We start from the raw sequence: 14,436 nt of genomic DNA, 5'->3' as shown, positions 1-14,436 counted from the left end.
GCTCTACTGAGACAGCCTGAGAGTTATAACACCAACAGCAACCAGCACACTTACCATCTTATTTGTAAACACCATTTTCCACTAAAAAGAACCAAGCTCCTTGGCAAGATGGTTCATTTCCAAGGTTGGGGCAGGGAAAAGCTCAATATGTGCCTGGGACATCTTATACCAGAAAGAAAAGAGAAAAAAACAGAAGAGAAAAGAAAAGGAGAAGGAAGGAAAAGGAAAGGAAAAGAAAAAGAGCTCAAAGAATGAGGGAGATATGAAAAAGAACAAAGACAGCTTGAAGGGGCTCTTACTGGCCAAATCTAGGACAATTTGAGCATAATAATGAGACCCCACAAATACTGATATAAATAAATAAATAAATTGAAAGTTTGATAATGAAGAGGATACTTTATTAATAGTCTCAAAGTACTTCCTACAACATACTTACTGATCACCTAGGGGAAAAGAGTAATATTACAGCGGAAAAGTCTTGCAGACATCCTTTTAATCAAGTGATCAATATCACCAGTTACAGAACTAATCAAAATCATATATACCACCTGACAGGGTTGAAACACATTATTTCTGTGGTAATCCTGTCACAGACACAACTTGAATCTAATTATGAAAACCAGACACCCAAATTGAGGGGACATTCACAAAATAACTGGTCTGTAATCTTTAAATGTGTCAAGATCATGAAAGTCACAAAAAACTGAGGAAACATTCCAGACTGAAGATTAAAAGATAAGATATACAAATGAATGATTTGGAACTAGATCCTACTGATACAAAGGGCATTATTAGAACAATAGGGTCTCAACTTCCCAACTGTAAATTAGGAGGTTCAACTAGGTCTACTGCTCCAAACATCAACAAAATATTCAAAGTGGTTTCTGTAATAGTAAACAAAAAACTAGATCTAATAGTCTTTCAATATATATACTGTTCTCTGTTGAGACTCTAAATATGCTGATAAAGAGAAACTACCATAGATACCCAGAGGCCTTCACCAAAATTAGCTTATTAAATTTAAATTTTACAGGAAAAAGTTTTAAGGAAAAAGTTAAATAATGTCTCCACCAACAGCACATCCACACAGAAGAATATTATCTAGCTACAGAAGCTAATATGGAAAGATGTTAAGCTAGTGTCAAATACAGACAAGAAAATTTAGCTCAGTAGATGTAATATATTCCCATCTTTATTTATGTGTATATGTATGTAGGTTTAAAACTGCCACATATCTTGGCCTATATACGCAAAGAAAATTTCTGAAAGAGGACAGGTGAGGTAGCTCACGTCTGTAATCCCAGCACTTTGGGAGGCTGAGGCGGGTGGATCAACTGAGGTCAGGATTTCGAGATCAGCCTGGCCAACATGGTGAAACCTTGTCTCTACTAAAAATACAAAAATGAGCTGGGCATCATGGTGGACGCCAGTAATCCCAGCTAGTCAGGATGCTGAAGCAGGAGAATTCCTTGAACCCAGGAGGCAGAGGCTGCAGTGAGCCAAGATCATGCCATTGCACTCCAGTCTGGGCAACAGGGCGAGACTCTGTCTCAAAGGAAAAAAAAAAAAAAGAAAAGAAAAATTTTTCTTTTTACCTAATTTCTGAAAGGATATATGTTAATAATTATTAATTCTGGAAAGTAGGATAGTAAAAAAAGAGACAAGGCACTTTATTCTCCATCTTTTACCTTTGTATACTCAATTTACAATAAAAAATTTAAAAAAGAAAAGTCTTCCTAATAGCAGTAAATATGTATAGCACCCATATCTTGGTTTCTAACTACCATTCCGAAATGAAAGAAAAATCCTTTAAGAAATGGCTGATTCGACATATGGGTCAGAGCAAGTACAAAGTGAGCTGGGGGCATCTTGTTGTGCCAGAAAGGAAAGAAGCACTCACAAACTAATGAAGGTATGTAAAAAAGACAAAGAAGCTGGTGTGACGGGGCTCTCACTAGCCAAATCTAGGGCAATCTGAACATCAGAATTACTGTAACTAAAAAATATCAAGAAAAGCAAGAAAGTGACTATAGTAAGAGTCAAGATGTCAGTTAATTATAGGGGAAGGAAGAAAGCACACAGTAGGCTTCCAGAATGCCAGTGACAATCTATTTTTTGATCTCAAGAATAATTACAAGAATGTTCGTTTTATAATTATTTAAATTATATGTTACATATAATCTATATATTTTAATTAAATAGCATGTATTTATAATACAGAAGTTTTTAAACAAAATTTTAAGGTTTCAGGGAAAAAAAGAGGTCAAATAAAACAAGAGCCTCCTAGAAAGAAAATTAAAATATTTTACCTGCAAGAGTATGTAGCCTCTCCCACTTTAAAAACACGACCACAAAGATGAGAAGGTTTGTTTGCTTGTTCAAGTTTTGGAAATCCAAATGCAGGATCTTCACCACAAAGGTACCATTCCATAGGTCCCAACAAAACATGCTGTGCCAGCATGTCTTCTTTCTGTGGAAAAGGGTTGGGACCCCTGCAGTAGATTTTGGGTACAGAGTGGGCTAAATGCTGGTATACTTCTCTAGTGAGGTCAGTTGCTTGCAGCCATTTCTTTAAAATAAGAAAAAAAAAAAAAAAGAAATGGTTTTAAACAGCAATAAACTAATTTGAACAAACTCACCCTATTTTGAGGTACAAAAATAACGATAAAAGCTTGTTAAAATATTTTATTTACAACACTCACCACTGTACATTAGAAATTTAATCTATGAAAATGCCAAGTATTTTTAAATTCTACTTTTAAGTGTAAGTAAAATTAAAATGAAACAAGCCCCCCTCCTTTCCTGCAAAGTGACTCTTGAAGCAATTTTCTCTAGGCAGTACAAGAAAATAATTACAATAAATCATTATACAAGATATTAACCATTGGGCTCATCTGATGTCCTTTCTAATGCTTTGCTCAAATGTTATTCTCATTGTGATACGAATTCTCATGTCAGTATGTCCATAGAAGAGTGCACAGTGAACATGAACAGCCAGTACACTACATTTCTCAATGACTGATAAACAAGTTTATATACCACTCTCTTATGAATAAATCAGTCCACAAGAGACTGTCACATCAAAGATCAACCTCTCTCTATAAGTGCTTTTCCGTTTGCTCTCCCCACTAAAAACAAACTGTAAAAGGCCACTTTTCTCTGACCCCCTTAACCTTTATGTCCACCTGTTACAATTATACTTAGATCTCACAGGCACCAACTCAATAACTGAATGCATGATCTCCCCTGCACCCTCCACCAAAATATGTTATTCTCCCCATTTCCGTATTTTAGCTCAACCTGGATATACACACCGAAAAATCTGAAAAGCTTCCTTTTTCTTCACCCCCAAAATCCAATCAATCATTGTATCTTGTCTATTAGGCTTCCTAAATATCCGCTGAATCTGTCCATTTGTTTCTCCAAAGCCTCTACCTCCACTACCCTAATCCAAACCAGCCCCTTCACTCCCATAACCAGGATTAGTGCAATAATGTCCTAACCGGGATCACCACCGGTCTTGCCCTTCTGCAATTCATTTTCCAAATCTACTACCAGAGTTATTTTTGCAAAATGTCAGCCTGATCATGTCATTTAGCTTCCCATTACATCTAGGATCCAGTCCCCTGACAGGGCTTACAAGTCCTCTGTCCTTATTGTACTCTCCAATCTTTTTTCCTCTTGATCTGTATTACTTCTCTCTCTCTGCTTTACAAAGCTATTTTCTATTCATTGTTCAGATCTCAATTTATGTTTTTCACTTTCTCTAAGATGCCTTCTCAGTGTATTCCCTGCCCCCACCTTCCTTCCTCACACCATCAAGTCTAAAACAAAATCTGGCCTCGGTGAGCATTTAGTAAAATCTGTTAAGCGAACTCCTAAGTGACCATAAATGTGTTTATACTACTTACTGTAATGTAACATCAACACTCCAGAAACATGCTTCGTGTGGTTTTTTTTTTTTAAGACAAGGTCTGGCTCTATCGCCCAGGCTGGAGTGAAGTGGCACAACCTCAGCTTACTGCAATCTCCGCCTCCTGGGCTTGCGCCATCCTTGCACCATCCTTGCACCTCAGCCTCCCAAGCAGCTGGGACTAGAGGTGCATGCCACCATGCCGGGCTAATTTTTGTATTTTTTTTTTGTAGAGACAGGGTTTCACCATGTTGCCCAGGTCTTAAACTAGTTAGCTCAAGTGATCCACCCACCTCAGCCTCCCAAAGTGCTGGGATTACAGGTGCGTGTGGCTTTAATGAAAGCAAAGACAAAGGAGATTCAAGCCTGTAGCAAGGATCAAATATCAGCCTCTAAAATCAAACAAAATAGGCCCTAAATAAGGCACCCTTCAAATCACCTCCTTTCTTTTCCCTATTTCCTTGTTTTCCCTTTATTGTGTCATTCATCCCTGCCTCCTCTGCCAACTCTGCCTATATGTTTGTTTTCCATATTGCTTTATGTAATTACAAGTCATTCTGCCTCTACGCCAAGTAAAAAAATTAAAACTAAAAAAATATGAAAAAAGGCCAGGTGCAGTGGCTTACGCCTATAATCCCAGCATTTTGGGAGGCCAAGGTGAGTGGATCACCGGAGGTCAGGAGTTTCAGACCACCCTGGCCAACATGGTGAAACCCCATTTCTACTAAAAAAACAAAAATTAGCCAGGCGTGGTGGCGCATGCCTGTAATCCCAGCTACTCAAGAGGCTGAGGCAGGAGAAATCACTTGAACCTGGGAGGCAGAGGTTGTAGTGAGCCAAGATGGCGCCATTGCACTCCAACCTGGGTGACAGGGCAAGAAACTCTCAAAAAAAAAATAAAAATAAAAATAAAAAAAAAATAAAAAAACTGAAAAGACTCAGTTCTGCTAGAATGCAGTTAACTGAACGGCGAACAAAACCCACAGATGGCAGAGGGAAGGAAAAAGGGTGAAGTGGGTTGAAACACTACCTGTTGGGTACTATGCTCACTACCCAGGTGCAATATACTCATGTAGCAAACTTGCACATATAGCCCTTGTATCTAAAATAAAAGCTGAAATTAAAAAAACCTCACAGATCCAATGTTTACCTATGGATTACCACCTAAATTCCAGTTACATCTTTACTAAGAAAAGAGTATGTTTTCTTTACTAAGAAAAGTGGTATCTAACATCATAAGGAGTCAATATAAGGTCTTCACTTTAGCTATTACTTCTATAATCTTCAGACCACTCTTTCTAAAAATAAGATACAGAGAGAGATTTTAAATATTCATGAGGTGATATATATTAACTTTCTAGTCAATTTCATGTTTTCAGAGAACTTTTACTAAAAATGTAAAAATTCTGTTCATAAGTTAAGGAACTGGATAGAAGCTTATAACCAAAAACAGTGAGGGGTTTCACCCTTAAGGTGAAACTATTTTCCAAACATTACTGATATTGTTGCATTTACTTTATGCAAGTAGGAAAGAGACTACTTTTTTTTTTTTTTTTTTTTTTGAGATGGAGTTTTGCTCTTGTTGCCCAGGCTAGAGTGCAATGGCACAATCTCTGTTCACCACAAGCTCCACCTCCCGGGTTCAAGCGATTTTCCTGCTTCAGCCTCCAAACTAGCTGGGATTACAGGCATTGTGCCACCACACCTAGCTAATTTTGTATTTTTAGTACAGACGGGGTTTCCATGTTGGTCAGGTTGGTCTCGAACTCCTGACCTCAGGTGATCTGCTTGCCTTGGCCTCCCAAAGTGCTGAGAGACTAAATTCCTTTTTAAACCATAGCATTTCTTCCCAGGTGGTTGGGAAAACAAGAAAAGAAAAAGTGAAAAACAAAACAAAACAAAAAAGCAGCAGCATTTCTTAGGAGACAATCCTACAGGTTTTAATTATTCTCTCCCTTTAGAGTGACTGAATCAAAATTTTATATATAATACACATCCTTTAAATTCAGTAATTATAAAGAGGACAAGTTTAAAAAAAAAAAGAAAGAAAAAAGAAAAAGCAGAGTCCTCAACAAGCATATTAGAATTTCAGTCTTCAAGCTAAAAGGCATCTTTGTTGGCCTCAAAGGTAAATGTCTCCGTTTTCACCCACTGTCAGCAAACCAAAACAAGAATAAAGGTAGTCAAATTATCCTAAGAAATTATTCTATCTCTCTTTTTTTTTTTTTTGAGACAGAGTCTCCCACTGTCACCCAGACTAGAGTGTAGTGTTGTGATCTCAGCTCACTGCAACCTCTGCCTCCCAGGTTCAAGCAATTCTCCTTCCTCAGCCTCCTGAGTAGCTGGGACCACAGGCATGCGCCACCAAGCCGGGCTAACTTTTGTATTTTTAGTAGAGATGGGGTTTCACCATGTTAGCTAGGCTTGTCTCAAACTCCTGACCTCAGGTGATCCACCCAATTCAGCCTCCCAAAGTGCTGGGATTCAATTTACTCTTTATGAATGAAAAATTAAGCAGTAAGACCAAAAGAATTCACTTCCATGTTCCTGGAAAGTTAAGTGTTTCAGACTATTTTAATTTACAACATATTGAAAGATTTTATTTAAAAAACAGTTTTTGTTTTTCTTATATTTTATGTTCCCATTCCTGTAAAACTTCACAGTTGCAGAATTGTAATAGAGGGAGAACGAAAGGTTTCTTTAGAAAAGATTCTAAAAAAAAATTATGTAGTCTAGTAGTTGTAACAAGAGAGCAAATTTGTTCATAGATTTCTTCAACAAAAATTCAGAAGCTAGTATCAGCTTCTGGTTAAGGAAAAAAAAAAATCAGCTGGACCGCGTGGCTCACGCCTGTAATCCCCGCACTTTGGGAGGCCAAGGTGGGTGGATCATTTGAGTTCAGGAGTTCGAGACCAGCTTGGGCAATATGGCAAAACTCCGTCTCTACTAAAAATAAAAGAAAATTAGCTGGGCATGGTGGTGCATGCCTGTAGTCCCAGCTACTCAGGAGGCTGAGGTGGAAGGATCACCTGAGCCCAGGGGGCTGAGGCTTCAATGAGACATGATCACGCCATTGCACTTCAGCCTGGGTGACAGAGTGAGATCATGTCTCAAAAAAAAAAAAAAAAAAAAAAAATCTAGCCACTTTATGTAAAAATATTATTAGTAAAACAAGCAAGTACTTCATTCTTTATTACACATTATTATAATTATTAACAAGACTTAAAAGTCTGGTTCAAGAAAGGCATGCATATGCTCCCCTTCTTTAAAATCTTTACTACTGCCAGGTGCAGTGGTTTACGTCTGTAATTACAGCACTTTGAGAGGCCAAGGTGGGCAGATCACTTGAGGCCAGGAGTTTGAGACCGGCGTGGCCTGCATGGCAAAACCCCCATCTCTACTAAAAATAGAAAAATTAGCTGAGAGTGTTGGCAGGCGCCTGTAATCCCAGCTACCTGGGAGGCTGAGGCAAGAGAATCGCTTGGACTTAGGAGTTGGAGGTTCCAGTGAGCCGAGAATGGCACCACTGCACTCCTGCCTGGAGGACAGGGTGAGACTCTGTCTCAAAAACAAAATATAAAAACTTTACTACCATTATATGAAAAATTCACAATCACCTAAAAGATTTGGGCTCTATTGTAAGCACTTCAACCTGATTAAACATACATACTTAATATAAAAGGCAAGAAAAATTTATGACCGTCTTTCGGAAGTAGCTTACACATTTCCCCCAAAGAATAAAATCTATAGCTTTTCATATTAGTTCTCACTGACATATGCTAACTGCAACTGTTTCTTCAACACAAAAAATTATTGTGATTTCCAGTTTGGTTGGCATTTTAATTTGTCTTTATTTCAGACACTTGTGGCTGTCACACCCATGTGGCACAAGAGAAGTAATAAGCATTCACTATTCACTATCTTACTAGACGTCCCTTGTAAGGGAAGTAAAGAAACTGTCAACTCATTCCTCTAAAGTAAACATGTTATGACAGTGTTTCCAGGAGCTTTCCTTTTATTGAATGCTAAATTTAAGCCTTGGGATAGAAAGCAAGTACAATAAACAAAAAATGAAAGAATCCCTAGAGGTTAGCCTTTTATTACACTCTCCAATTATTGTTCTATACCCAATTAAAATTGTATCCTTTAACCACTTTGGTTTTGCTTTCAAACAAGGAGAAGCAACATGTAAGTTAATCATAAAACAACTAGCACTCATAATCATAAAAACACTACTGCTCAATTGGGAGTTTTGGGGAATATGTTGAGAAAAAATTTAAATTATATTAAGAGCTCTACAAATGAAAGAGTGTGTTTACAAATAAAAAAAATAGAAATTTAATATGCCAAAAGACTAATTGAAAATGAGCAAAGAAGATAGAAAAATGGCCAATAAGCTCATAAAAAGATGTTCAACATCATGAATCATGAGGGGAATGTAAATCAAAACCACAATGAGAAAGCACAACACCCAAAAGAATGGCTGTAATCAAAACACAGGCAAAAACAAGTGTTGGCAAGGATGTGGAAAAATCTGAACCCTCATCCGCTACTGATGGGAATGCAAAACAATGCAGCCGCTTTGGAAAAATCTGGCCGTTCCTCAAAAGAGTTAACATATGACCCACCAATTTCACTCCAAGGTGTATATACACTCAAGAGAAACAAAAACATAGGTCGCCACAAAAATTTGTACAAGGATGTTCATAACTTGATTCATGACACCCAAAAAGTAGAAACAACCCAAATATTCACCAACTGATGAATGGATAAATAAAATATGGTTAATCTATACAAAGGCATTTTATGTCATTTGGCGATTAAAAAACAATGAATTATGGATACAAGTTGAGCAACCCTAATCTGAAAATGTGGAATCTAAAATCTGAAATTTTTTGAGTGTCCACATGATGCTCAAAGGTCACGCTCAAGGAAGTCCTCATTGGAGCATTTGGATTTCGGACTAGGGAGGCTCAACTGGTATAACTGCAAATATTTTAAAATCGAAAAAATCCAAAATCCAACATATTTCTGGTGGCAAGCATTAACGATACTCAACCTGTACACGGTACAACATGGAAAAAACCTTTAAAACATTATCCTAAGAGAAAGAAGTCAGCCACAAATGACAATATGTTGGATTCCATTTATATAAAATATCTAGAACAGGCCAGGTGCGGTGGCTCACACCTGCAATCCCAGCCCTTCGGGAGGCCATTGCAAGTGGATCACGAGGTCAGGAGTGTGAGACCAGCCTGGCCAATATGGTGAAACTCCATCTCTACTAAAAAATACAAAAATTAGGCTGGGCACAGTGGCTCACACCTGTAATCCCAGCACTTTGGGAGGCCGAGGCAGGCAGATCACCTGAGGTCAGCAGTTCGAGATTAGCCTTGCTGACGTGGTGAAACCCCGTCTCTACTAAAAATAAAAATTAGCTGGGTGTGGTGGCATGTGCCTGTAGTCCCAGCTACTCAGGTGGCTGAGGCAGGAGAATCACTTGAGCCTGGAAGGCGGAGGTTGCAGTGAGCCAAGATCGCAGCACTGAACTCCAGCCTAGGCCACAGAGTGAGACTCTGTCTCAAAAAAAAACCAAACCAAAACAAAACAAAAATTAGCTGGGCATGGTGGTGTGCGCCTGTAGTCCCAGCTACTTGGGAGGCTGAGGCAGAAGAATCACTTGAAACTGTGAGGCGGAGGTTGCAGTCAGCTGAGATCACACCACTGCACTCCAGCCTGGGTGACAGAGTGAGACTGTCTAATTAGACCTCGGGAGTTTAGGTGAAAATGGGGAGTGACTGCCAATGGGTACAGGATTTCTTTACTGGGGTGATAAAAATGTCTTAAAATTGATCATAGTGATGGTTGCACAACTTGGAATACACTAAAAATCACTGAATTGAATTGTACAGTATGTGAGCTACATCTCAATAAAACTGGTTAAAAAATGCAAAGAAAAGATAACCAACACAAACCTAAAACTTTACATAAAACAAATTCATATTTATTTTATTAAATTTGTTGTTTTTGGAGACAGGGTTTTACTCTATCACCCAGGATGGAGTACAGTGGCATGATCATAGCTCACTGTAACTTCAAACTCCTGGGCTTAAGCGATCCTCTCCACTTAGCCTTCTGAGTAGCTAGGACTGTAAGTTCATGCCACCATACCCAGCTTTTTTCCCCCGCCCCAAGTAGAGACAGGGTCTAGCTATGTTGCCCAGGCTAGTCTCAAACTCTTGGACTCAAGTAGTCCTCCTACCTCAGCCTCCTAAGTAGCTGCGACTACTGGCATGAGCCAGTGCTCCCATCTATATTTCTTTTACACTCAGGGAAAAACAACATATTTACATTTTGTTGTTGTTGTTGAGATGGAGTCTTGCCCTGTCACCCAGGCTAGAGTGCAGTGGTACTATCTCAGCTCACTGCAACCTCAGTCTCCTGGGTTCAAGTGATTCTCTTGCCTTAGCCTCCTGAGTAGCCAGGATTACAGGGGTGCGCCACCTCGCCCACCTAATCTCTGTAGTTTTAGTAGAGATAGGATTTCACCACGTTGGCCAGGCTGGTCTCAATCTCCTGACCTCAAGTGATCCGCCCGCCTCAGCCTCCCAAAGTGCTGGGATTACAAGCATGGGCCACCACATCTAGCACATTTACTTTGAAAACCATAATCACCCATTGGAACACACTATAACCATATGTAGTATGGAATGTAAACAGAGTGAAGAATCGTTGGAAAGTCATACTTACAGAATCAATGCCAACAAGAAAAGAGAAGACTGAGAAGAGAGGGCCACTGCAATATCCTAAACTTACAAATATTTAAGAGTCAGCTTAGATGCTTTTCTTTATGAGGCATACTAGCTAGAATGGATGGGATCACAAAAAGTTCTTCCTCCTCATAACAGGAATAAGAAAAGCAGTGTGTAAATGAAATGTGGAAAGGATGACAGTAGTGCTCGTTAGGTGATTTTAAATGGAAGCGATCCTAACAAATTGTCACCCACAGAGGTCTAAAGCCTGCAGTCACTGTTTTCTCTACTTGTTTCTCTTCCCTAAAATTTATTTTCAACCTAAGAGAAAACTTTATTAATTTAATTCGTGACGAAAAGCTGATGCCTACGCTGAAAAAGCAGTTTTAAGTGTTTGGTGTTTTAACTTAATTAGCCAGCAAAGCCCTCACAAAGTAAGGCAAGATTAAGGTTATATAGCTGAAGGATTTATATTTTAATATTCCTTTTCGAGGTCAGAGGATCCCTAGAGCCTAGGAGGTGGAGGTCAGGGCTGAAGTGAGCTATGATCATGTCACTGCACTTTAGCCTGGAAAATAGTGCAAGACCCTATCCCTTATCACCGCCCCCCCCCCCAAAAAAAAAAGTGAGTTTTCATCTTCTTTATTTGAAAGAATTTTGTTGGCCTTCAGACTAAACTTAAAAAATCGTATTGTTCAGAAAGGCATTTAAAAGTAAATAGGGTAAAAGGTAGCTCCGAGTGTGATGTTCACAAACTCAAATTAAGTCCAAATTCATAATTTTTTGTTGCATTTCCCTTGAAAATTCTGTTTGAGAAGTTCACTGAACAAGATCTAGGAGCACTGGCCTCCAGCACTAGTTTTATAACCAGTTTCCTCAGGAGCCTCAACAAACTGGAGAACCTCTAATTACTTGATAGTTTGTACTTTTAGAATGGGATAATGGAATCTGTACCCTGTATCACTGGGTCGAGACATAAAATTCAGTGAGAGAAAAAACTATGACAGTACTTTGAGGTAAATAACAGATTAGAATATCAATTAGAAGAGGCATGGAGAACAAACAGCTGTAATTATTTCACAGTTTACACTACTTTCAGTTTCTTTTTTTACATCTCTGATAAATGAAAGGCAGAAATTCCTTAAGTTGTACAATATTAAGTAGGAAGTAAATGAAAACAGACCTAAACAAGTAAGTAGGTTTAAAAAAACACACCCAAGGCTGGGCACAGTGGGTCACGCCTGTGATCCCAGCACTTTGGGAGGCCCAGGCGGGCGGATCACCTGAGGTTGGGAGTTCGAGACCAGCCTGACCAACATGGAGAAACCCCATCTTTACTAAAAATACAAAAATAGCCGGGCAAGGTGGCGCATGCCTGTAATCCCAGCTGCTTGAGAGGCAGAGACAGGAGAATCCCTTGAACCCGGGAGGCAGAGGTTGCGGTGAACAGAGATTGAGCCACTGCACTCCTGCCTGGGTGACAGAGAAAGACCGAGTCTCAAAAAACAACAAACAAACCTACACCCAAACAAGCAAAGATTCAGCATTCAACACTATTTCTTTAAACTTTTCACTCCTACTCCTGACATTTCTTTCTGCCCGGACTTAATGTCCTCACCAATTCACACAAAATAACTACTCACTGATCAACAGCTCCACAGTGCCCCTAATCCCAAATTTTGTTCATAGCATTCAGATTGCTGGCTTTTATTCACGGGTCACTCCCTTCCTAGCAGCCTTTTTAGTTAGAGGTCTTAGAGGTGGGGCCCAAGCTGTTTTGGTCCATTCATAATCTTTCTGGACAGTCTCTTTTAATGGGTCTTCCCTGTCCTTATTGGGGAAAGAGGCCGTCGAGTTTATTATTTGACAACTCTGCTATTTACACTGGCATATTCATATTACAGTTTTCATGCAATACTGTGTTTGAATGGTTTTACGTTTGGAGCATAGCTGTTCTACTACACTGTGGCCAGTTCTCGAGTTTAGCTTACACAGTGTTTGTTGAAAGATGCTCTATCAACGTTATGTAACATTTGTTCTCCATCCAATTACCCCTGACCCCTAGAAAAAAATTTTTAAAAATTTCCCAGCCTCCACGACTACTTCCTCATACTCAATAAACTTTTCACACATGCATCAACATTGTCAACTTACCAAACCGGTGGGAAAAAAAAAAGGCACTGAGAGGGGTGATAAAGGGTAGTGTCGTTTGCCTGCTTGGTGTCTGAGGCAGTCCCAAAAACAAAGCAGGGGCTGGGTTAGGGTGGCATGTTTAGGTGGAGGAGCACACTGCTCTGCTTATCTCAGGAAAAGCAATCAACTAGATAAAGTAGGGGGGTTATACCAAAAATACAAAAAGCGTCTCTTCTCTTCCCAGAGCTGATATAAAGGGCAAAGGCCCATGTGTTGGAGACTTAATGGGAGGCTGGGGAAAAGGAGGTAGAGGAAGAGCCGTGGGTTTTCCTGGGGGAAAAGGGAAAGTAAAAGTGGTTAGTGCACAAAGCACCTCTGGGGGCTGTTGAAACTGGAAAGAGTGGGGCAGGATCGGTGGCCTCCCCGGGCTGTTACCCCACAAGGCGAGGTCCGGCACAGCTGTTACCCCAAGTCTGGGCCGGGCTGCTCCAGGGATGTCCAGGAGTCGGTTCCTCCCAGCGGGCGCGGCCTGCGAGGGCGGGATGTACCCGCCCGGGTCCCGGCACTCACCCCCGCAGTCTCCTCGGCCGAACATTCCAGCAAACTCCGGTCGATGGCCTGCACCTCTGGCTCCAGCTCCGACGCCATCTTCTCTCCTCCTCCTTCCCAGCGCTACCACCGCCCGGAGAGCTGCAGCCTCACCTCGGCCCCAGCGGCCTCGACCGCCACCGCCACTCACTGCCCCAGGCAGTCAGTCCCGGAGCCGTCTAAGTGGCTGCAGGTGGAGCAGGAGAGGGAGAGAAGGGTGACGTGAACCGGAAAGGAGGGACAGCGGCCTCCTGTGCTCCCTCCCAGGTTGAGCGCCCAAGAGTCAAATCACTGGCTTGTCCCTGACCCAGGGAAGGACACAGAAAACCCCAGGCCTGACACTCTCGCTGGCTGGCCACTACCGCGTCCTGCACCGGGAAAGGGGCAATAACACCCAGGAGACGAAGCGGAGCTTTCTGGGTACTGTAGTCGTCCCCAGCAAGGCAGGGAAAAAGGTGGCGCCCTAAATACGGTGCCCCTCGACCGCATTATGGGAGTTGTAGTTCATTCCCAGGGGGCACTGGATTAAATGACAGATAAGCGGGCGGGGCTTTTCTGCCCAACGAGAATCATGGGAAGAGAGTCATGGAAAGTAGCGCCCCCTGGAAAAAAAGCCGAAGAGCAAGATACTTAGGGGAATTGTAGTTTTTATTCCCTGAATCGCGGGTTTGTTCCTTTTTGTATCTCCAGCTTCAAGAACACTGCCGGGCACGCGGTAGACCCTCAAGGACTTGCCAGTCTGGCTTGGAGTAGGCACTCAAATACTTGTCAAAGGAATGAATGAATTACGTTCTATTCCTGTGGTTCTATGTTCTGTCATCCATCCAACCCTCATCTTTCATACGAGTAATGGAGGTGAACATTACCCAGGTTTTTGAAGGTTTAAAACATGTTTTTTAAAACTTTTCACACGCCTGTAATCCTAGCTCTTTGGGAGGCCAAGGCGGGCGGATCACAAGGTCAGGAGATCGAGACCATCCTGGCTAACACGGCGAAACCCCGTGTCTACTAAAAATACAAAAAAAAAAATTTACCGGGGCAGGAGGCTGA

At 40.9% G+C, this 14,436-nt stretch overlaps 1 protein-coding gene across 7 annotated transcripts in view; it reads right to left on the bottom strand.

Moving 5' to 3' along the window:
* The window catches only part of UBR2 (ubiquitin protein ligase E3 component n-recognin 2), a 118,178-nt gene extending 104,312 nt beyond the window's left edge, over positions 1-13,866 (bottom strand). For 2 of the 7 annotated variants that reach the window (XM_017547294.2, XM_037745305.1), the window contains exons 1-2: positions 13,369-13,859; positions 2,310-2,569 (exon numbers count right to left, since the gene is read on the bottom strand). In XM_017547294.2, the coding sequence (XP_017402783.1) occupies positions 2,310-2,569; positions 13,369-13,446 (338 nt within the window). In that variant the 5' untranslated portion in view covers positions 13,447-13,859. Of the gene's footprint in view, positions 1-2,309; positions 2,570-13,368 lie in introns of all 7 variants that reach the window. The other 5 variants (XM_017547291.2, XM_017547292.2, XR_005203228.1 and 2 more) reach the window with 4 other exon arrangements.
* Between the last annotated feature and the right edge of the window lie 570 nt (positions 13,867-14,436).

The sequence above is a fragment of the Cebus imitator genome, unplaced genomic scaffold (genome assembly GCF_001604975.1).
Source record: "Cebus imitator isolate Cc_AM_T3 unplaced genomic scaffold, Cebus_imitator-1.0 Scaffold197, whole genome shotgun sequence".
NCBI lineage: Eukaryota > Metazoa > Chordata > Mammalia > Primates > Cebidae > Cebus > Cebus imitator.
The sequence above is the reverse complement of the archived record's forward strand: the minus strand, read 5'-3'. Positions and strand labels throughout refer to the sequence as shown.